Raw genomic sequence first — 22,197 nt, 5'->3', positions numbered from 1 at the left:
AATTAAATCATTTTATAATATAATTATGTGATCATTATAAATTGTTGTTTCTCTCGCCCGCTTTCCCACGCTTGCTTGACTTCATAATTAAATATTATGATTTTCCATAAGTTAGAACTAATAATAAGTTCCATGCAATTAGTACATTTTCGGAACTTAAAATCTGCCCATCAGTAATTATTACAGTCCAAGCGCATATTCACTAATTTAACCCTTAAATGCATAGTGTAGCCAAATGTCTACAAAGCATTAGACAGCTCACAGATTAAAAAAAAAAGCCTTACGTTCTTGAACGCACAAAGGTGCGTTCAATGTAATTTTTATAAATTAAAAATATTGCGTAAATTTAACCCTTAAATCCTCACCCTACTACTTGACGTTTGGTATCTTTATACTTTATACCAAACGTCAAGTAGTAGGGTGATGATTTAAGGGTTAAATTTACGCAATATTTTTAATTTATAAAAATTACATTCGTTTAAAGACGAAAAGTCGGAAAACTTGGAAAAATCCAGAAGTTGATAATTTTTTGTATGTGATTTTGAACGGTGTTTTCAGGGTTTGTAATTATTTTATATTTAAAAACTTTATCATAGGTATATCACAAATAGTGTACTTTCCTAATGGTAGTAAAAAAAATCATATATGTATTACTGAAAATTACATATTTACTTAACTATGATTTAGCAAATTCAACTTCTAACACTGATTTCGCAGTGAAAATCGAAGTTATATTTTTTTTTACTATTTTTCCTAGAATTGGCAAACAGTTATGTGATACATACATAGAAGGTAGGATCGTATAGAAGTGGTATACGCGTGCCTCCGTGAGGGACAAAACATACGCAAATGCGACACTGTGATTGGTCGAATTTATTTGTTGCCCACCATTATCCATACTAAAAAAAAATGGTGGGGAACAAAAAATATGTGAGACTGTGATAAGGACAAACAATAATAGCGCTTTCTCTGCTACTCCTACTGAAAGATACGTAAGACTATCCCGTTCTGTCAGTTCCCCACCACTCATGCCCAATCCAGTTTAATACTAGATTCATGTATACATATATTAATTTCGGGCAAAAAGATAAAATCATGCATTTAAGGGTTAAAATGCTTTTGCAATTGTATGTTTTTATCTTCATAACGCAAATGAAACATTCCCATGTTAAAACAATTTAATATATTGAAGAGTCAACCTACATACTACATAGCATACAATGGGGTTGGCAACTGTCAAAGGTTTGCCTAGATGGCGCCATCATAGCTTGCCCCTTTTTCTATGAGATTTGGCTTAAAGAGCTGGCATCCAGGGTATTAAAAAAACAAAAATTTGACACAATTCTAGGGATTGACGGGGCAAGCTATGATGGCGCCATCTGCTAAAAACTTCCACCGGCCAACCCCATTTGAAATATTTTCTGTATTTTTCAATACAGGCTACAATCATTACAAATAAAGAGCTCCAAATGCCATAGCCCATAAGCAAAAAATTAAGCCACATTGAGCTTAATAATTTTCACAACCGTCTCCATAATAACGCGGATATCTTATTAAGGCCTCGTAAGAGTCGCAAGTTCAGGTTCTTCTCTCAATCTCTCTGAGCTTATTATAGTTCGAGGGAGTGGAGGATGGGTTCGAATCGATGAAATTACTAGAAAAAGGCCTCAAGATTGCTAATTAAATTTATGGCAACCGTATTGTAATCTAAAAAGCGCTACGATTTTTCAAAAACTCAGCTGGCTGAACCTTACTGCACCTTAAATACACGACCGCAAACAAAGAATTGAGTAAGTAGACAATTCTGCGACACGGGATTCAGGATACCAGTTTACAATCCTTACATTTCTATTAAATATAAATAAACCCTAAATAATATTATTACGTAATATATTTCTCCAATTGCTTCCACCGCTTGTCCTCTAGCCTGTCCGTGAACGCTCGCTTCCGGTCGCTCAAGTCTATTTCCGGCGCGGGCTCCGTGGCGTGTCTCTGGAAATGTATGATGGCGGCCAGCAGGCTCCAGATGGTGAACTCTGGCCAGAGCACGTCGGTGAAGTAGAGCACGGTGTCGGAGATCTGGAATTACAGGAAATATATTTAAGCCAAAGAATAAGCTTGGAAAGTGACCCAGGAGACAACTGCACCAAAGATTTTGGTAAACTAATATTTTCTTAATATCTTAATCTCAAATAAGTCGGTCGCGGTGGAAGGACGTAAAGGGAGTTTGCTTTGTCAGGGTCCTTTTATGTGTAGAAATATGAAGTATTACTCGAGAGCAAGGAGTCGTTGACCGTTTAGAGTGGTAGCACAGAATAAATAATAGTATTAGGTACAGAAGGTCACCCTCTAACAAAACGCGTCTATTACTCTATTACGAGAGATACAAGCGCGAGTGCGAGCAGGCGTTCGTTCCATAGCGGTGCGCGGCAACTACCTACTACTGCTAGCAGACCCATGGTGGATGGTGTCTAGACACCAAAACTGGTGTGGCCACAATGTACTTGTAGCGATGCGACGAAATCGCGGAGTGAGCCACGTCTGGTGGTAGCAAGGTTGCTGTAACTGTAACGTAACGTGATTGTAGATCCTTTGTTACCTGCCAAAGCATGAAGTCTGAAAGCCTGACCTCCCCCGAGGTCCTGACGAGGAGGTCTGGCGGGCTCAGCTCTAACGTCTCCGAAATGAGCTCCTCGTCTATATCATCAGCGGTCAGCTCGTTGTTCCTTACACCTTCGATAACTTGCGACGCTGCGCGAGTGATTTCATCACGGGCTGGAATGTTATAGCAAAAATAAATCATTAATATTCGTTGCAAATAGGTAATATTACGCAAAACTCTGCGTAGGGGGAGCCACTAGCTCATTGAGAGGGTCTACTGTGTCTTGCAGCTGCCCCTCCCTCCCCCCAACACCACAGAATGAGATATCTCATTAAATCTCCCCACCAGCTGACGACGCCCTTGAGTCTACACCAAACAAACCAGCTTAAATATGTGAAAATTGTCGCGTCTTTGCCAGTGACAGGTTCAAAATTACAGCTAATAATCTACCTTGCCTCTATGAGATGAATGATAATGTAAAATTAACAGTTGGAAAGTTTTTAAAGCTAGATGTCTAATTTTTAGGGTCCGTACCCAAAGGGTAAAACGGGACCCTATTACTAAGACTCCGCTGTACGTCCGTCCGTCCGTCCGTCCGTCTGTCACCAGGCTGTATCTCACGAACCGTGATAGCTAGACAGTTAAAATTTTCACAGATGATGTATTTCTGTTGCCGCTATAACAACAAATACTAAAAACAGAATAAAATAAAGATTTAAGTGGGGCTCCCATACAACAAACGTGATTTTTGACCGAAGTTAAGCAACGTCGGGCGGGGTCAGTCAGTTGGATGGGTGTCTTTTTTTTTTTGCCGTTTTTTGCAACAGGTACGGAACCCTTCGTGCGCGAGTCCGACTCGCACTTGCCCGGTTTTTAATTCTGTTTCTCCTTGAATTTCACGGCCCTATAAATCCCGGTCTTATGATAGGCTTGCGTGGGAATGTAGATCCAACACGTAGAGGCCCTTTGGAGAGCTTTAATGTCATGTAGAACGCCTGCTGGAACACGTTCACAGGCGCAACAATAGACACCCATGAACCGGTCGCAGCAGGCATTGGGACTATTGTAGAAAAAGTGAACAGTATAATGGATTGATGTTTGGGTGGACAATGAGAATGGGCTATTGTAAAAGAGGTCCGAGTCCTACACCTGCCATAACATCGAGAGGCAGGCGGTGACTCGCCGCCTAATTCTGTTTATTATTACGAGTTGAGTATTACGGCAACTTACAAGTGTAAGAGTAAGCAATGTTGAGCCTCAGCTTATTGTTCTGCCTGGTCAAGAGCATAGCTTTGGCTACCAGTGTCCGCAGGTCATCGGGGAGCAGTGACAGGCGTCCGGCCACATGAAGTCTCACACCCCACTCGTTTATCTGGTCGCTGTGGAAAGAAAAACATAATATTCCTTAGTATAAAAATGTAAGGTTTTTTTTTAAATCATTTCTATTTTTGTCAGCAATAAATTAGGTTTTATTATTTTTAGTTGATAGTGACTACCTATGATGCTGAAGGTTGTGGGTTAAAATCCTGGTAAGGGAATTTATTTGTGTTTTTATCACAACCTTATAGTAAATGCTTGGAACAAATTAGCTTCTGAAGTTGTGAACTCTACAAGTGTAAATCAATTTAAAAATAGACTTGACAAACTATTTAAAACTATTTAGATATACCAGCATCAGCTGCCTGTCTAAAACGAAATAATAATAAATAAATGCCTGGTAAAACAGGCAAGTTCCAGAGTTATGGATGTTTTCTACGCATATAAGTAAAAATATCTTTATTATCCATTACAGAAACCTTCTTTAGTTCACTTTGGGACTAAGTTGATTTGTGTAAGATGGTATTATAATATTTTCACTTCTCATGCTCAAAAAGTGCACCTTTATGTCGTGCGTAGACGACATAAAATCGCATTTTATGCTCTAGAGCATAAAAGTAAAGTTTTCTTCTAAGACTAAGGTAATCGGTCTCAATAGCCAAACAGTTAAAACATATTGCACAATTTTACTGAGCAATAAAATTGTGTAGATGACAAAACTTGTTATATTATTTTATTTTTGCTACAATTTATTAGAAATCCATATTTTCTGTCATTAAATTTAGTAGATCACATAAAATACGAGTCGATTATCGTTCATAAATGCTCCGAAATGTTTGACTTGGCAGAAACAATTTCAAAATTTAATTTCACAATTTGAAAAAAAAAAGAAAAAATTAAAAAGTTAGTTGGCGGGAATATGTTCTTTCGCTTTATGACAATTTCGTGGTGTAAATTGCCGTGAAAAATATAATTATTTTCCTCGCAATCGAAGTGAAAAGCAGAGTGTACAACAAGGGCATAAATGTCCATTTTTACCCTGGTCTACTATTTTGGTCTTCGCTTCGCTCAGACAAAAAAATTGCCTCAGGTAAAAATGGGTCACTTTATGCCCTTGTTGTTCAATCTACTATTAGGTCATTACCTATGAAATTGGCGTTTTGTTCGGAGAATTTCAACGAAACACGAATTTCCATACAATTAATTTTGCAGATATTTTTTTGATGGCTAATTCAAACCAAACAAAATTTTTCCAGTAATTTTTGTCACCTTTAAGGTATGTTTTCAATATCTCCATTTCTTGAAAATTGGTACCATTAGAAAAATATAAGTAATTTTAATACTCGAACCGACAGCACATGAAAAGACCTATTTTCAAGGCTTAATTCTGAACACTTAACAATAAAAAATAACAATTAATTGTATGTAAAATCGTTGTTTATTGAGTGCACTGTAGTTTTATTGTAATTGTGTATGTACTTTTGTAAAAAAAAAAAACTAGGATCAGACTTATATCTATGAACAAAAACGCCAATTTCATAGGTAAGGACCCAATATTATGTATTTGCAATAACTTACATTTCATCTAGTAGCCTTTGGAACTTGTCTCTAGCCAAATCCATCAAGCCGTTGACCTCCTCTTCCGTTCTTTTAAAGTTCTCTATGCTGAATGCATAGACAGTAACCTCGGGTATACCTAGATCCAGACACCACTGTAATAAAAAATTATAATATTGAAGTGCAGTAATATGTGATTAGGAGTATAAAAAGAAAAACATATATTTTGTAATTTTACCTTTAATGTTTCTGAGAGTTTATTGAATCCTTCGGAGTGCCCCTTACTACATTGTACGCTGTGTTTTTTAGCATATCTACGATTCCCATCCATTATAAAAGCTATATGCTGAGGTACACGGCCGCACTTTACAACTTTTATACAGAAGAGTTGGAAAAAAGAAACACTGTTCTCATTTACCCAAGTAGACATGACGAACAATTTTTACTAGAGTAAAACACGATTAGATTTATCCTGCATTCGTGTCGTAACAATAAACCAATATTTATTAAATTTTAGAAATGCACACATTGAATAAAAACACGTAATCTCTTATCATCAGGAGTACAAGTACGTTCGTAATTCGTATACGACTGACAAGTGAGTCAAGTGACACATTAATGACAATCTGATAATGACAGTTTGTCAACTCAACTCAACGTTTTAATAATGACCGCTTCTGAACGTACCCTGGTGAGGATGCAGGTCGTTTTTTTGCTTAACTCGAACAGCTAATCAGCATTGCCACACTGAAAATAAATAATAGATTGGCAACGTTATTGATTCAATTGTCAAAAGATTTTTAACCTACGCTTTGCACACGAATACAAATATTTTTATTTTTGCAATATTAAGCCGAGTTATAGTAACATAATTATGAATAACATGTTCAAACTAAAACTGTCCGCGCTGGGACACCCAAATCCTGAGAGCTTCAACTGCAACGGTCAGTATATTGTTAGCCGGGTTTCATATGGATTGCTTTACCCTGGATTCTCCTTCATTTTCGATATTGTTGCAGATAAAACTGAGTACAGAAGTGTAGTTCTATGGTTAGAAGACCAGAAGATAAGACATTACAAAATTGAAGAGCGGGAAGGGCTTAGGCAAATCGAAACGGACGAATGGAATGCGGCGTATGATACATATCAGAGGGACCTTGTAAGCCCTGTTATTGAGGGCTCCCCGAATGAACAGCTAAACTGGCTGATGTCGTATGCCGTCCGGTTAGAATACGCTGATAATGGTGGGATTTTCATAAATTATTTGCTCTTGTTTTCCAACACACTAAACCATTCATTCTCATCCCTTCTGATTGCGAAAATATGTCACAATAATTACTAACCCCTAGTTGGTATTGTGAATTTACTGCTATCTTTTTTCTTTTATCAAATACTTATTTTTACAGCTGAGAAGTACAAAGAAATCAAAGTAGAGCAACCCAAACAGGCTACTCCAAATGTAGTATCTTCAAACCCATTGGATAATCTTGACTGTAAGTATAAAATTATAAAAACCTTTAACTTTAAGCATTGGAATTAAAATAAGAAAAATACTACCTGCATAATTGATTATTTCCAGTTTCAAATCCAGCATTCAAGCAAGGCATTGATAGAGTATCAACCCTGGCTGGAATTGGCCCTCATCCTGATCCCAAGCTCCGCCTGGCAGCCCTGGCCAAGATCCTGAAAACAAATCCTCACCCAGAACCACCTGCGAGTGAGGCTAACCTCGTCCAGCAACCTGCTGATGTCTTGACGCTCCTATTTGTCCAGGATTTGAGGGATTTGCAGACAAGGATCAACGAGGCATTGGTAGCAGTCCAGAAAGTGACTGCTGATCCTCGTACAGACACAAAGCTGGGTCGTGTGGGGAGATAATTGTATGTTAAGTTAACATTTGCCTCAGTGTAAAGGAATTTTACGAATAACTGTTGTTAAATCACATTTGGTATAAAGTATTAAATTCCATATTAAGGCACACTAAATCCGATTTGCACATGGGGATATCACTATGATATGCACATAGCGTTGTCTCTCTCAAACATCGGAACAATATGTGAATTGGATCCAGTGTGCTAAGCGCCTAAGGTAAGAGATCGTCACTGAGAAATACAATAATCTATGCCACTGATTATCCCCTAATTTGATGCTGTGCAAATGTAAACGGAATCTTAAAAGTCCTTTCCACTGAAGGCAAAAAATAAATTTAAGATAATGCTAATCTTGTAATAAAACTTGATCTAATCATTTCTTCACAGAAATGAGAACTGATGTCCCATTATTTCTATGTGATTAAATTATACTAAAATAAGAAATGAATGTTTTATTTAATTAAACCATAACTTATGGTAACAGGTATATATTTAACTGTACCAAGCATAACAATGCAATGAAATAAATTATAACCTTTCAAACACTGTGTTTACTACTGATAGTGCATTTGGCAGTAGCCATAACTTATCTTCTACTGCCAATTGTACCTAGAGTGGTTTCAACTACGTTCAAGAAGAGTATCATTCGCACTTTTGAGGGTTACATACATACAATATTTTGGCGGCACTCAAAAGGTTAATTCCATGAACTTCTATAAATGCACAATCTGTTAATGCCATAAACATTACCATTGCCTAAGTACATTAAAAAATTATGGCAAAAATCCGATTATAAGAAATCAATGTTTAACAATAACAAACATTTTTCGACATGTTACATCATCTCAAGACCTAAACTACACTGTCAATATTGTAAATTAATGAGTTTGAGAAGTAGGTCAGTGCATGCCGCCTCCCTTTTCCAGCATCTGTGCAAATCTGTTCGTGATGAGGAGAGATACGTCAATAAAGCGCTCCACACAGTTGGTGATGCAAGTCTCTGTCCGGCTGTCCAGCTTGGCACCTGGCTTGTCCACGCACTTGTCCCAGCAGAAGTCGTTGAACTCGTGTATCTAAAAATTTACAATCTGATTAATTTATTGTGATTAAAACTAAAGGAAGGCTGCAATAGGTGCTGGTACGTACCTGAGCATGGAACTGAGCTTTCTGTTTTTCTACCATGAGAAAATCTTGGAGTTCGGAGTCTCCAGGTTTCGAACTTCCAAAGTCAGACAAATCGCTCATGTCTAGGATTTTTTATTGTAAAACTAACGTCTTAATTTATTGTACTTTGTATCAGATTCGATACGGAAAATTTATAGGTTATCCTTATGTCAATTCAACTGTCATTTGGAATGACTGCTCTATTGATTGTCTATGGACAAATACTGTCTTTAAGGCAAAAACAATTTCATTATGCCAAGTAAAGTGCTTGCACACGGCAAATGCAGCTGGGCTTTCAAAATGCTTGGATTTAGCTGTAGTAAACTTGGAGGATATAACCAAACGGAGTAGCCATTAAGAGGAGTTCCCCTCTGTCGAAAATAAGCGGCCAATGGTCATACACATTGTATGGACTGACGTTTATCTGACATGGCTATTTTTACGTTACGTATACATTTGACGTGCCCCTCCCCCGCAAAAATACGCAGACTGTTCTGTACAGAAATCTACAGACAAGACGTCTTCGTTTGGTTATATCCTCCAAGTTTATTACAGCTAAATTGCAGCATTTTGAAAGCTCGGCTACATTTGCCGTGTGCAAGCATTTTACTTGGCATAATGAAATTGTCTAAGCTAAGGTAGTCAATGTATAAGTCGGGCAAAATCGAAATAGGCGTGCCTACTACTTCCTTATGAAGCAGTGCTAGCCCCTTCCCTTGTAAACTCTTGCATGACATTAATTACATATCTTATTACTAAATATCTAATGCCTGTAGTAGATGAGTAGACATCATGATCACAAACACAAATAAGCATGCTTATGTGGGTTTGACTGGAGATATTTGTTTACAATGCAAAATAATTATACACAAAGATTCTAAAATATAAGATAAATATTTATTATAATATAATAAACTTGTACCCACAGTACAAAACTTTCATAGCTCATTACTTTCTATGAAATTCAATATCTTATCAGTGATAAGTTTTCGCGCGCCTTCATCAAAAACAAACTTGCACGAGTCAAGGGACAGTCTGGCCAGCTTGGATCTGTCCAAACCGAAGGTCTGCGAGCAAATCTGGTACTCCTGGGCCAGTGACGTCGCAAAAACACCTTTGTCGTCGGTCTGAAACATAAAGTTATACAATTTTCAATTAATTCAAGCATTTTCTTGCATATTCGAGCGCCTTTGAAAATATAATAGCAAAGTTGTATTACATTTCGTCTCTTTATACAGGAGAAGCGTTATAACAGAAAAATATATTAATATTAATATTATCCAATATAGTGGCAATATAATAGTGTAATAGTAACCATTGAATTTAGTCGTATCGGGTATTTTATAGTAGGACTCCCCAGTGTTCGAGACAGTACGTGGGAATATCGAAACTAGGTATAAAGCGGTTTTCACACCGCGCATTTCGTTGCAAGATGCGGAGCGAAGAATTCGCGTGCGGCGACGACGGTACAAGGGTGCGGAACAGGGATGTTGCGAATATTCGCATCCGCATCCGCGGAACTTCCGCATTATTTTCAACTTCCGCATCCGCATAAAATCGATGCGGAGCTTATGCGGATGCGGATGTCGAACAAGTCGGTACAGGAACGTCTTAGCGGCGGCGTAAGTGCTAGGTAATTTCGTCATTACCCATAACTAAATCGTCTAGATCCAGAAAAGTCGGCCTATAGTTCGTTTTTTTAGCATTAGAAAGAACTTGAAAGAAGGTAAGCGATCTTGACATGTCTTTTAATTGAAAAACGCTTTTTTAAAATCAGTAACTATTACTTATGAAAGCAGAAGAATATGAATGATTGTATTAGATTCATAATTGTTACATATTTGCCGTAACTTATTTTTATAATGTATTTTTCAATTAAAAGACACATCAAGATTGTTATTTGTTATTACCTTATTTCTAATGCTAAAAAAAAACAAACTATAGTTACTATTTATTAAATATAACGCACCTATATTCTTGCTCAAATACTAAACGTTTCGTTTTTTTAAATAAAAATGACTAAAAATGTAATATTTGACGTTTTTTAAGTACCTAATCTTGATATCCGCATCCGCATCCGCGGATGTGAGCCTTTAAATATCCGCATCCGCGGATGTCAAAAAATCTGCATCCGCAACATCCCTGGTGCGCAACAGTGTGATAACGGCCTATTACTACAGACACTACAGTCAGCATCACATAGGTAGTAACGGCCGAAGTGGCCAAATATATCGGAATACAACCTTATTTCTATGGCAATAAAGGTGTCGACTGTACATTTGCTAATGAATGCGTATTGTACAGTCACCAGCAGATATATCGGAGCCGCCGACTTGCTCAAACATACTTACACAGATTATTACGGGCACCATCGCTTCACAGCACTCCTTGAACTGATGGGCTTCGTAACTTGCTATCAGCTTCGTATTAACATTGCTAGTCAAGCAAATTTCTGAAACAGAAACACAGAATAAATACTACCGTACAGAAAAAAACTTCCTACAAAACCGACGTTTGACAGCGGTTCAGGGTCGGTCGAATCATGCTTTCCCTTTCTAATATATAGGACGATCCCTTTTCTATTTAGGGTTGTCAAAATTCAAGCCATTATCTTATCTGTGGTCGTGCACGCAAAGGCACGCAAAGGGCAAACTCGGCTCCGCTCGGCTCAGCATTGCTCCGAGCAATTAGGGTTGACACAACTTGCCGTCCCTTTGCGTGTACGACCACAGATAAGATTAAAGATTAGTAAGATTAATTTTTTTTTAGATAAGATAATGGCTTGAATTTTAACAACCCTAAATAGCCGAAAGGGATAGTGCCATAATTGCCATATATTAGAAAGGGACAGCATGATTCGACCCTGAACCGCTGTCATTCTTCGGTTTTGTAGGAAGTTTCCTTTCTGTACGGAAGTACTATTATTTATTATGTGCCTTTACTCACCTACAGGTATCTTCAGTTGGCACAGCGCCTCCCACGTCTCCGCAGTCCCTCCTAGCCGCGGGTGTGCCATGGTCCCGTGGCCTATTCTCTCTGGTTTCCATGTTAGCATTTCTAGCACCTCTGCGGGGTTGCAGATTTCGCCACAGTGGAGTGTTACCTGAACATTATTTAAGGCTTCAACAGACGTTGCAACAAATTGCATGCGATTTTAGATATTAGCTAGCTAAGTAGGTGCAACGAATTCAATCGATCGACCAAATCGCATGCGATTCTCGGTGATTTTTGAAGAGGCCATTAGTAGAAATGTTGTATGAAAGTGACTGGTCAATGTTCTTTTCTATTTACAAAAAAAATGGTTGCATTGTACCTCTTCTTGCTCTAAGTCTAAGGCAATCAAATTATTGTAATAAGTGCTCATACACTCATCCAGTCTTGATTCATAATGTTTCAAGTGAAATAATATGATCATATGTCTATAGGGAGCGTGCAAGAACTGTAGGGGGCAGCACAGGAGCCCCCTATTCATTGGCGCGAAGCATAATGTCATGTTTTTACTTTTAGGCAGGTAACAGGCACTAGATGGCATACCCTCCTATGCACAATAGAGCATGCATGATTTGTAGGGGGCAGCACCTGCTTATACGTGTTAATTGTTAGTTTTTAATTCAGATCACGTGGTGGCAGACCCTCTAACGCGCATATTCTCTATAGATATACATATATAGAGGATATATAAGTATGATATATACCTTCATTCCAGCTTCTCGCGCCCTGGCCAAGGCTGGCACAAAGTCCTGGAACCGTCCAGCAGTGGGGTCGCCACTGAGCTCTATACCCACAACTATTTCAGGGTATTTCTTATAGAACTCTAAGGCAAGGTCGGTGGTCTTTTCCGCTGCTTGTGGAGTGAATCTGCGGTCTATGGATATGATCAGCTTGGAGATTATTGTCAAGTTGATTGATGACTTTCTGAAAAATTTGAAAATTTACTACTCAGGATGGTAATCACTTGCTTAGGTGAAAAGTAGTACATTATGATACAAGTATGCTACATTTATTGATATACTGTAGGCGATATTGTATGTCGTAATAAGAAAGCCAATGTGTGTAATGATCATTGCACACGCGTTTCATACGACGTTTTTCAACTCATTTGCGCAGAAGAAACAAATCTTCAACATTGATAACATTTTAATGGTTAAAACAGTCATAATCATAATCATAATAGCCTTTATTGCCAAAAACTAAAACAGTATTACATTAAATATATAAACAAATTTACTTAAAAACTAACACATCGTATTCACCGGATTAGTGTTCAGCGTGTCATCTGACACATAGGCCTCTCCCAGCTGCTTCCATTCCTTTCTATCAATGGCTTTTCTGGTCCAGGTGGCGCCCCCTATCGACTTGATGTCATCCATCCATCTTTTAATTGGTCTACCTCTTTTTCTGTTACCGTCTCGTGGTTGCCAGTCTGTAATTATTTTGGTCCATTTTTCCTTACTATCCCGTGTCATATGGCCTGTCCATTGCCATTTTAACTTTCTTACTTTCTTGATTACGTCTTCTATTTTCGTTTTTGCTCTTATTTCATCTGCTCTTTTACGATCTTTTAATGTGATGTTCATCATACTTCTTTCTATTCCTCTTTGGCAGGTTCTAAGCTTTTGGAGATGTTTCTGAGTCAGTGCCCAAGTTTGGCAGCCGTAGGTTATACATGGGAGGATACACAAGTTGAAAACTTTTTTCTTAGCTGACATTGGAAAGTGATTACTTTTAAGTATCTCCTTAAGCGACCAGAATCTTTTCCAAGCACTTGATACTCTTCTCTCTATTTCTAAAGTCGTCTGGTCTCTGAATGATATAATTTGTCCTAGATAAGTATAGTTCTGTACATATTCGATATTTTCATTATCTACTATTATGGGCCTTTCTTCTCTGTTTGTCATTATGTTTGTTTGTTGTCTGTTTGATTTCGTCACTCGAAAATCGGCGGAAAACAGTGAAATTTTTGAAATACGAGCGATAGAAATTGGGAATAGAGTTGTATTGACCACTTGTTTTCAATTCTATTCAACCCAAAGTCCTCTCCAACGAGCGACACTATTATCCGCGGATCGTGAGAGAGGCGATTGAAATTAAAAAACACCCTAAAAATTTCAATCGTGAGGACGGGTACAAATTATCGTCTACTTGGGGACCAGTGATTCTAATGTTGAAACCAGCGGATATACCTTCGGACCAGTGTACGGATACTGTGAGTGTTGCGTGTCGTGCCGTGGACAATAAACATTAAACTTTAACGGGTAGCTGCAATTTCTTTGTCTACCCCGAACATTTTTATAAACTAATTTCGGGTAGTTTAGTGGTGTTTTATTAATATCTCCGTTGACATTTGTTGGGACGTCAGTCTTTCCGTGACCACAGCTGGTGCAACTCAGCTGAAACGTCGGAATTAAAGGTAAAAACAATGAAATTATATCGCGGTAGACCCGTTTGTGTAATTAAATATCTATTAGTAGAATTTAAATGCCGGGTACTGGAAATATTATTGAACGAAATACACGGAATCGACCGCTTGGTCGAAATTCAAAAATCGGCCCCCTGATCGGTACCTAGTACTATTATTTATTCTGTGCCTAAAACCTGTTCAATAAGTTCCATGTTACAAGCAAATGTGTCAAAAAGCTCTTAGTGAATCAATAAATAAGTTAAAACTAACTTATTGTAAATTTTGTATACATACAATATAAAGTGAATGTTCAAAAAACATTGTTGTTATAAAATTCTGGGTGTTTTATTACATTACGTTTTTAATCATTAGGTATTACCAAATACTATTTTTATAAATCTTAAACATCAAATCAATTTTTTTAGGGTTCCATACCCAAAGGGTAAAAAAACCCTATTACTAAGACTCCTCCGTCTGTCTGTCACCAGACTGTACCTCATGAACCAAGAACGTAGACAGTTGAAATTTTCACAGATGTATTTCTGTTGCCGCTATAGCAATAAATACTAAAAAGTATGGTACCCTCGGTGGGTAAGTCCGATCACACACTTGTCCGGTTTTTATCATGTTTACTTTCTGCTTTAATAATTTTTTTAGGCTGAGGCCATAGAAAAGCTGCCACTCAGGCCACCGACCTAATAGCTTGTACAATAGTATCTATGTACTCTCTCCTGGTCATGTAGGGTGTCTCTCGGGGAGTACTCCTAATCTCAATGTAGATGCATCCATCGTCCTGGAACTCTTGAAGAGTCAGTGAGGTGGCCAGAGCCAACGCTTCAGGTGTGCTTGTCAGGGAGTGCGCGATGCTGAAGACTTGGAAGCAGCTAGAAGCAAAAAAAATTTATGATTATAGGATGATTATCAATTTTAATAAAAATTTACCCATTGATTGAGTTAAATATAATGCCCTGTTACAACAACACTGTATGCAGCAAATTACTTTTTATTTATTTATTTATTTAAATTTATGATTATAGGATGATTATCAATTTTAATAAAAATTTACCCATTGATTGAGTTAAATATAATGCCCTGTTACAACAACACTGTATGCAGCAAATTACTTTTTATTAAAAATAAAAAATAAGTAATTTAAAAAAAAATCACTATAATATATGTACTTAGCCTTCTGTTAACTTTGGGGTATGGCTAAGTACATTTAACATTTTGGACGCCAATGACCGATATATCTGCACTGCAGGTTCAACGCCAAAGACTGATTAATTGGTCACAAACCACAGAGCAACATACGGGCGACGTGGCAGCTTTTGTGTTTGACATGGCCTCGAAAAGGTTAAGGAAATTAAATGGAGATTCATAAGCACTTCATAAAACAGGCTTTAAAAACGAAAACGACTTACTCTGATAAACTACGTGTATCTCCCGCAGCGATTTGAAATTCGTCGAAGAAAGCATTAGTTTTATCGGGTATGCCGGAGTCCGCGTAGAGTCTCTTCAACTGCAGCATGGTGGACTGGCTTAAAGAGCCACCGAGGTGAGCATGCAGCTCCTAAAATATAAAATTCAATGATTTAGCGCACAATTTCTGTTATTCCAGGACAATATATCTGTCGCTTACAATTTTGGGCAGCTCGCGGCAAAACGACTTTAAGTCCATCACCAATACGTTTTGGGTCGTGATAGACAATTCAAGTGATCTAAAAACTGAACGAATGTGTTGTTGTAGTTTGTAATTATAGAAATACATATAAACAAAATGTTTCGACGCCGCCAAAAGATCAAATCAAATACATGTCAATGTCATTGTCACGTCACTTTTAATGTTGCTACCTTTTTTTTTGTAATTTACCCGGTATTTAGTAAAAAGTAAAAATACTTTAAATATTCTGGGAAGTATTTCGCATTAAATATTTATTTTGCTACTTTGTTTTTGAAGTTTAACTTGATATTTTAATAATATGCTATTACTGAGTACTCCTGTAACCCAAACATATTAAAACTAAAATATTTTTTATTTTTTTTTAGTACCTAGTTACCTAATATAACGGGTAAATCTTTTGTCCTGGCAATACTATATGTTGAAGCTGTTTGAGCAAATACTTAAAAAGCTCAAATTTCTACTAATATAAGGTAATTTTCACTGAAAACTTCAAAACAAAAGTGACATTTCTTATCTTCCAAGAGTATGAAGCACATGAAGGCAATTTAAAAATTGTTAATTGTTATTACTAAGTTGCAGCTCGGAAATCGCAATAGGTGCTAGCTTACTTTTATTTAATTAGTTGACGATAAAATTATGTTTAAACTTGGTATATTCTTATTAATACCGTATATTTACTTTATCAAATGCGAACCTAATATCCCTATAGTAATTACGACTTGGAACTTTAAAAACTCCACTATTAAAGGTATTCTACATATTAAAAGCTGTTTATTAAAGATCGCGGTTCGTAATACTGAAATATACATGTATGATTTCAGCATGGGAGGTGTTGAAAACCGGTGGTACAGCATTAGATGCAGTGGAGCAGGGGGCTTCGGTTTGCGAAGCGCAGCAATGTGATGGTACCGTGGGCTACGGGGGCAGTCCTGACGAAGATAGTGAGACTACCCTGGATGCTCTTATAATGGATGGGTAAAATATATTATCTTAACGCCTTATTTCTTACTATTGATTAATTTTACACTATATTAATATGTATTTTTCATTACATTATTGTATTTTTATATAAGTATTTTTTTAATGATTATGAATATACCTATACGAATTATTAATTTATTATACAAGCTTAATGGGAGATTGAATAACTAGGGAACAAATCAAATAATTATATTATATATTATATATATGTTTTATTTTTCTATTTCAGTTCATAATTAAAGTTATATTTTGTCAAATATACAGACTAGGTATTTATTTCTGTCACATATTTTTATAGCAAGACAATGAATGTTGGTGCAGTGGGTGCTCTGCGTAGAGTCAAAAGCGCTATATCTGTGGCGAGACATGTCCTGGAGCACAGCTACCACTCTTTCCTCGTCGGGGAGTTAGCCACACAGTTTGCCGAGCAGATGGGCTTCCCCGTGGAGTCTCTCACAACTCCTAAATCCAAGGAAATGTGGAAAAAATGGCGAAATGAAGATAGTTGTCAACCAAATTTTTGGATGGTAATTTATTATATTTATTTAACTTTCTTACAAAAAACATAATTACTAACGATCAATTATCAAAATTAATGCTAGGTAAAGTCTTAGGTTAGTGTGAAGAAATTTATATTCTGTTTAATATAGGTACTTCTTTATTTGAATTTCAATCTAATTGTCCTTAGAAGTAATTCTGTCAAATCTTTAAGGTATCAAGTAACATAATAATGATAATTTTATTTTCTAACTCTTGACACTTTTAGATAGCAAGATATAAAAGATAGCCTACTTACACCTACTTATTACATTTTTCTTTGTACTTATAAGATGCACTTGGAAATCCACTCCATAGGGCAGCGGTCGGCAACAATGTAATATTGACAAACGACAATGTCTGATAAAGTTATAAATATTAACAAAGTGCTGCCGCGTCAACTTTGTTAACTATTATTTGGCCCTTGGCTGCTAAAAGGTTGCCGACCTCTGCTCTAGAGTCTAGGGGATGAGCGGATTGAATTGGATACATATTGAATCCCATGAGGCAGAGCTAAGGTCACTACATCTATAATTCAATTAATAAAAGTGGACTTCTGTCCTCATTCCTACATATATTTATCTAATTATTTTCCTTATGCATAGTTTGGCGCAAGCTTCCATGTTTGTATTTAATGAATATAATGAAGTCTGCCAGCCCAATATGTCAGTAAATAAGAACAAAAAAAATATGCAACCCTTTCTTTTGGTTGCTAGTACAAAGACAAAGACAGTATGTTGTTCTCTGTCTATGTTTAAAATGAGACAGTCCCTGGACAAATTATATATAATATTGTATTTAAAAAGTTTATGTACTTTTAGCATGTCACACCAGACCCAAGACAAAGCTGTGGCCCATACTCGAAGATAACAAGTAGACACCAGCATTCAACCAGAGACCAGAAAGTGGACCAATACAACCACGACACCATCGGGATGGTGGCAGTAGACCGGCACGGGAATGTTGCCGCTGGGACTTCTACTAACGGAGCCAAGTTTAAAATGCCTGGGTAATTATTAATGAAAGTTATAGAAATCACTTAATTGAAAACCGATTTCACACGCTAGAGGAATACCCCTATAGGATAAGAAATACACAATGTCTATACAATGGATATTTAAGGTTGAGAGATTGTATAAAATAGATTAATTTATGAACAAAATGTTTTTGTCTGTATGAGTCACAGGATTACTATTGTTCCATGTGTATCTAATATAACTACATAACTTACATTCCATTGTTTTGAACAACAGCCAATTATGCAAAGCTAAGGTATGTATTCATAGGTATTTCATATTTATAACTACAATACATTTAGTACACTACACTAAGTGTATTCTATGTAAAAGCGCACACGTAATCACATTATGCACAGTCACGTCTGAAAATATCGATACGAAAAAAGTGCCAAACATGTGTATGCACGACCTTATTGCCCATATATTAAGGAGTATACATATTTTTGGCACTTTGTCATCCGTTAGCAATAAGGTTTTATCAATAAATTATTCTTATATTGTGTTAATTCTTCGAGCAACACGGAAGGGAGGCGGCATTCGCACTATTTCCCCTCTGCCGAGGTACAAGATTAGCGCGTCAATCTAATCTAGCGCGGGTAATAAAACTAGTTGCACTTGGATTTTTCACTAGACCGAGTCCAGACGCGCGCGTGAACACTGCTGCACAAAAATGCCTGTTTGCACGGTTTTTTGTTATAAAAAGACGTCGGGGACATCAAATTTACAAAAAGAAAGTGTTACATTTCACATGTAATATTTTTTTTTACATATCATACGTTTAATTACATTCAAACACAATTATTATATTTTAGTCTCATGTAATTGTTGGATTTATCGATTTTGCTCGCTCAGTACAAATTGCGGATCGGTCGAGCGACAAATCCGACTTCTCATCTCTCAGAATACAATAACATACTTCAACGAAAATGTGTTAGTGTGCGTGTTGTGACACTTGTCACTCGTCCGCACACAAAAAGAGATCGAGGTTTGCAAGATTTGTCTTTGACGTGTGTCATTTTCTATGTATTTGTGTCGTCATTACAGATTGGATTTTGTATGTAAGTGTGTGAGAAGTGCGACTGTGTGCACCTTTCCCCCCGCGAAAAATGGCAGAAAGATTTGTACGGTGAGATATCGCTTGGGCCCCTCCCTTCCGATGTGTCGGAAGCCGGTGTTGCTCGAAGTGTTAATTTGTCAGAAATGAACTAGATTTGATTTTGTATGTGTGCCATTCTGTTCAAAAACATTTGTATGATAGATGTGTTACTGATTCCTATATTAGGATAGATAGATAGAATATGGAATTACAGTCAAAACCGTTTACGACGACATCGTTTAGAACAACATACCGGTTATATTGACCAAAATCAAAGGTCCCGGCTGAATTCTATTAGACCGCCTTATAAAAAACACCGCTTTTTGCGACATCGCTTATTACAACATATCTCTTTAAGCGACTACATTTAACTGATATTTTCGGAGAATTATATCTGTTAGAACGACCAGCCGTATTGTAAACATTTGAATAGGTGAGGGCAGCATCCCCTTCCCACATCTGGCACACTAAAGTCATTAAGATCGCAAAAGTAAACAAAAACAACTCGAGTTTAGAGTCTATTGTATTTCTCAGAAACAAAATAGGTACACGTGTATGCAGTATAATCGAAACCCAAAGCCTGCTTTCTCATTTCTTTTCAGTCAGTTTGTTACTTATCCGAACACAAGATGCACCAAAACATATTATGACAATACTTTAATTAAAATTCAGCGTGAACTAGTAAAGTGCGTACGTACTACAGAAGTGTTTCAAACAAACTAAAATAACAGATTTTGTTAATGTAGAAAAATGATAATTATATGTACGTAATGTCTTTTTATTATAATTTTCATGTGATATAAATAAAATGTAGTTTTATTTTATAGATGAGTATATTAATCACACATTTAATAATAAGTATTAAGTACGTCATCGGCTGTTACGACTATCGGTTTTTACGACCAAATATGAGTAGTCCCTTCGATGTCGTTATAAACGGTTTTGACTGTATGTTGTTTTAAGTACCTACTGCTAAAATCTAAACTCTAAATGGTCTACCGTTGTGCCGTTGTATAAATGCGAATTTTCTAAAGGTTTGTGGGACTTGCAAATCTTCAGAAGTTTATTTTTCTGTGACAAATGTGACAAATGGTCGAAAACATGCATAGAAAAATAATTAATTGGCATTAAAAACGCCGAAAAAAAGGTTTTAATAGATGAAATAAAATGCGTTTGTACAGGACAGCCTGTGAAATGGAATATTATGACTCTTGTATTATACGAGCGAATAGAGATGCAGATATCTTCGAACATTGATGATCTCGGCAGTCCTTCGGAGACTAGATTGATCATGTCACGTCAATATGAATATTCCAGGAGGATCGGGGACTCCCCGATACCGGGCGCGGGCGCGTACGCGGACAACGCTGTGGGCGGCGCCGCGGCTACCGGCGACGGTGACGTCATGCTACGGTTCCTACCCAGGTGAACGCTTGACCTAGTCATCCCTTCCCGTATCTAGATAGAGGCGAATGGCACGAGTAACATCGTACTTCGTATATGTGACCACGTCATGATTCCTAGTATTCCTTCTAATCTAATACGAACCCACACGCCGCTTCGGCGTGTGAGTGAGACAGTTCTGTATATAGCAATGTCCTGCTTGCACACCAGAGCGGATCCGCAATTCCGCATACAATGTGAAGACCGCTTTTCTCTACTGCTAGAGTCCGTGTAAGCCAACTGCACCACATTTCCTTCCTTCCTTTACTATAGTTGACGGAAACCTAACTGACGAACAGGGTCATATCTCTATCTCTTTCACCCTACCTTTGACCACGCGGGTGTGAATGAGAAGTTTTACGACCCCGGTCGTCAGTTTGATTTGCGTCTACTATACTGATGAGTCCCAGCAGAGCTGTTTCAGAAACCATCAACTTACGTCATCACTAAACTATTCAAGTACTAATAAGCGCCCATTATGAGGCATGCATAATTTGCGTGTTTGCTAAGAAGTTAATTTCAGGCGTTCAGTTAATTATTTTAAACCCAGATGGCAAAGTTGGTAGTGTTTGAGGAATTACTTAATCTGAGTCAATAAAGAATTTCAGGCGAGGGCAAAAACCTAAGCAGTAAGCACTTTTTAAACTAAGTTTCTATTTCAGTTTCCTAGCCGTAGAAGAGATGCGTCGCGGCGCCGCCCCCACGGCCGCCGCCGAGACAGCCGTAGCCAGGATCGCGGCCCACTACCCGGGCTTCATGGGCGCTGTCGTGGCCCTGACCAAGGACGGGGCGTACGGCGCGGCCTGCCACGGCATACACCAGTTCCCTTTTGTTGTATTCGATCACAAGGCCGAGCAATGTAGAACTGAACATGTGTTATGTTCCTAAGCTTAGTCCCGAAATTATACCTAATTATAGTCCCAATATCTAGGACATATGATACATACAAGGATTAATTGTTCGTAGTTGTGAAATATATTGATGCTACTGTTATAAATAAATAAATATTATATTATAAAGAGTTATTTTTATTAGCCCTGGCCAAGGATGGGACACCGTGGCGTAGCTAGGCAGATCCGAAGCGGTCTCTGGGCCAAGGCCAAGCCAAGGCTTACGGGTGCCTCACATGAGTCAATTCTTTATTGGGAATACACATTGACAGAAAAGGGCCTCGCAGATGCGATTCCGCCCACGGCTAGCCGCATACGGTGCGGCGTGCCACGGATACGAGGGCTTACCTGTCCTGTATATTATACTAAACTCATCATTATTAGATTCCAAAAAAAGTAAGACAATGTTGCCACTGGAATAATTTGTTTGTAAAATAATAAATTCCTTTTTATAAATAAATACGCTAAGATAATTTATTTATTGGTAATTTTACTCCTACGATTTAAAAAAGTACTTTTATTTACTTATTTTTACATAAATAAAAGACGCGCTAGTAAAAAGTGGCAACATTGTCTTACTTTTTTTGGAATCTAATTATGATTTAGAGTATACTCTTTGACCTACCGCCAACAACGAA

General features: G+C 37.4%; 5 protein-coding genes across 5 annotated transcripts; 2 read left to right on the top strand and 3 right to left on the bottom strand.

Annotated features, from left to right (window-relative positions):
* Positions 1-1,542: 1,542 nt before the first annotated feature.
* LOC134806432 (dehydrodolichyl diphosphate synthase complex subunit DHDDS) lies at positions 1,543-6,051 on the bottom strand. The gene is made up of 5 exons (XM_063779710.1): positions 5,715-6,051; positions 5,498-5,631; positions 3,833-3,981; positions 2,600-2,775; positions 1,543-2,079 (listed from the first exon to the last, which is right to left on the bottom strand). Exons 1-5 carry the CDS (start codon positions 5,904-5,906, stop codon positions 1,882-1,884), a joined length of 849 nt encoding a protein of 282 aa, XP_063635780.1. The 5' UTR covers positions 5,907-6,051; the 3' UTR covers positions 1,543-1,881.
* Positions 6,052-6,261: 210 nt separating this feature from the next.
* On the top strand, positions 6,262-7,791 carry LOC134806359 (RNA transcription, translation and transport factor protein). The gene is made up of 4 exons (XM_063779574.1): positions 6,262-6,420; positions 6,496-6,720; positions 6,883-6,969; positions 7,056-7,791. The coding sequence occupies exons 1-4, from the start codon at positions 6,351-6,353 to the stop codon at positions 7,352-7,354; spliced, it is 681 nt and encodes a 226-aa protein (XP_063635644.1). The 5' UTR covers positions 6,262-6,350; the 3' UTR covers positions 7,355-7,791.
* LOC134806360 (mitochondrial import inner membrane translocase subunit Tim8) lies at positions 7,787-8,700 on the bottom strand. Its single transcript, XM_063779576.1, has 2 exons — positions 8,494-8,700; positions 7,787-8,420 (listed from the first exon to the last, which is right to left on the bottom strand). The coding sequence occupies exons 1-2, from the start codon at positions 8,590-8,592 to the stop codon at positions 8,247-8,249; spliced, it is 273 nt and encodes a 90-aa protein (XP_063635646.1). The 5' UTR covers positions 8,593-8,700; the 3' UTR covers positions 7,787-8,246.
* Positions 8,701-9,402: 702 nt separating this feature from the next.
* LOC134806249 (adenosine deaminase-like protein) lies at positions 9,403-15,707 on the bottom strand. The gene is made up of 7 exons (XM_063779478.1): positions 15,552-15,707; positions 15,334-15,482; positions 14,608-14,796; positions 12,207-12,426; positions 11,458-11,614; positions 10,863-10,963; positions 9,403-9,638 (listed from the first exon to the last, which is right to left on the bottom strand). Exons 1-7 carry the CDS (start codon positions 15,678-15,680, stop codon positions 9,450-9,452), a joined length of 1,134 nt encoding a protein of 377 aa, XP_063635548.1. The 5' UTR covers positions 15,681-15,707; the 3' UTR covers positions 9,403-9,449.
* A 436-nt stretch (positions 15,708-16,143) lies between these two features.
* On the top strand, positions 16,144-21,591 carry LOC134806357 (N(4)-(Beta-N-acetylglucosaminyl)-L-asparaginase-like). Its single transcript, XM_063779571.1, has 6 exons — positions 16,144-16,341; positions 16,415-16,568; positions 16,873-17,101; positions 17,933-18,120; positions 20,544-20,651; positions 21,332-21,591. Exons 1-6 carry the CDS (start codon positions 16,230-16,232, stop codon positions 21,555-21,557), a joined length of 1,017 nt encoding a protein of 338 aa, XP_063635641.1. The 5' UTR covers positions 16,144-16,229; the 3' UTR covers positions 21,558-21,591.
* The last annotated feature ends 606 nt before the right edge of the window (positions 21,592-22,197 follow it).

The sequence above is a fragment of the Cydia splendana genome, chromosome 3, assembly GCF_910591565.1.
Source record: "Cydia splendana chromosome 3, ilCydSple1.2, whole genome shotgun sequence".
Classification (NCBI taxonomy): domain Eukaryota; kingdom Metazoa; phylum Arthropoda; class Insecta; order Lepidoptera; family Tortricidae; genus Cydia; species Cydia splendana.
This window is presented reverse-complemented; position numbering and strand designations above follow the sequence as displayed.

What these genes read in the sequence shown, in the direction of transcription:
- LOC134806432 (XM_063779710.1), bottom strand. Translation starts at nt 5,906, where the DNA reads ATGTCTACTTGGGTAAATGAGAACAGTGTTTCTTTTTTCCAACTCTTC. An exon ending in AACTCTCAGAAACATTAAAG is followed by an intron (nt 5,632 to 5,714) that starts GTAAAATTACAA and finishes TTTTTATTACAG; the next exon opens with TGGTGTCTGGATCTAGGTAT. An exon ending in CATTGCTTACTCTTACACTT is followed by an intron (nt 2,776 to 3,832) that starts GTAAGTTGCCGT and finishes ATAACATTCCAG; the next exon opens with CCCGTGATGAAATCACTCGC.
- LOC134806359 (XM_063779574.1), top strand. Translation starts at nt 6,351, where the DNA reads ATGAATAACATGTTCAAACTAAAACTGTCCGCGCTGGGACACCCAAAT. An exon ending in TGAGAGCTTCAACTGCAACG is followed by an intron (nt 6,421 to 6,495) that starts GTCAGTATATTG and finishes ATATTGTTGCAG; the next exon opens with ATAAAACTGAGTACAGAAGT. An exon ending in CCCATTGGATAATCTTGACT is followed by an intron (nt 6,970 to 7,055) that starts GTAAGTATAAAA and finishes GATTATTTCCAG; the next exon opens with TTTCAAATCCAGCATTCAAG.
- LOC134806360 (XM_063779576.1), bottom strand. Translation starts at nt 8,592, where the DNA reads ATGAGCGATTTGTCTGACTTTGGAAGTTCGAAACCTGGAGACTCCGAA. An exon ending in AAGCTCAGTTCCATGCTCAG is followed by an intron (nt 8,421 to 8,493) that starts GTACGTACCAGC and finishes GTAAATTTTTAG; the next exon opens with ATACACGAGTTCAACGACTT.
- LOC134806249 (XM_063779478.1), bottom strand. Translation starts at nt 15,680, where the DNA reads ATGTATTTCTATAATTACAAACTACAACAACACATTCGTTCAGTTTTT. An exon ending in CCAACTGAAGATACCTGTAG is followed by an intron (nt 10,964 to 11,457) that starts GTGAGTAAAGGC and finishes TTTCTGTTTCAG; the next exon opens with AAATTTGCTTGACTAGCAAT. An exon ending in TGGTGCCCGTAATAATCTGT is followed by an intron (nt 9,639 to 10,862) that starts GTAAGTATGTTT and finishes TTTATGTTTCAG; the next exon opens with ACCGACGACAAAGGTGTTTT.
- LOC134806357 (XM_063779571.1), top strand. Translation starts at nt 16,230, where the DNA reads ATGTTTAAACTTGGTATATTCTTATTAATACCGTATATTTACTTTATC. An exon ending in GCCAAGTTTAAAATGCCTGG is followed by an intron (nt 18,121 to 20,543) that starts GTAATTATTAAT and finishes TGAATATTCCAG; the next exon opens with GAGGATCGGGGACTCCCCGA. An exon ending in ATGCTACGGTTCCTACCCAG is followed by an intron (nt 20,652 to 21,331) that starts GTGAACGCTTGA and finishes TTTCTATTTCAG; the next exon opens with TTTCCTAGCCGTAGAAGAGA.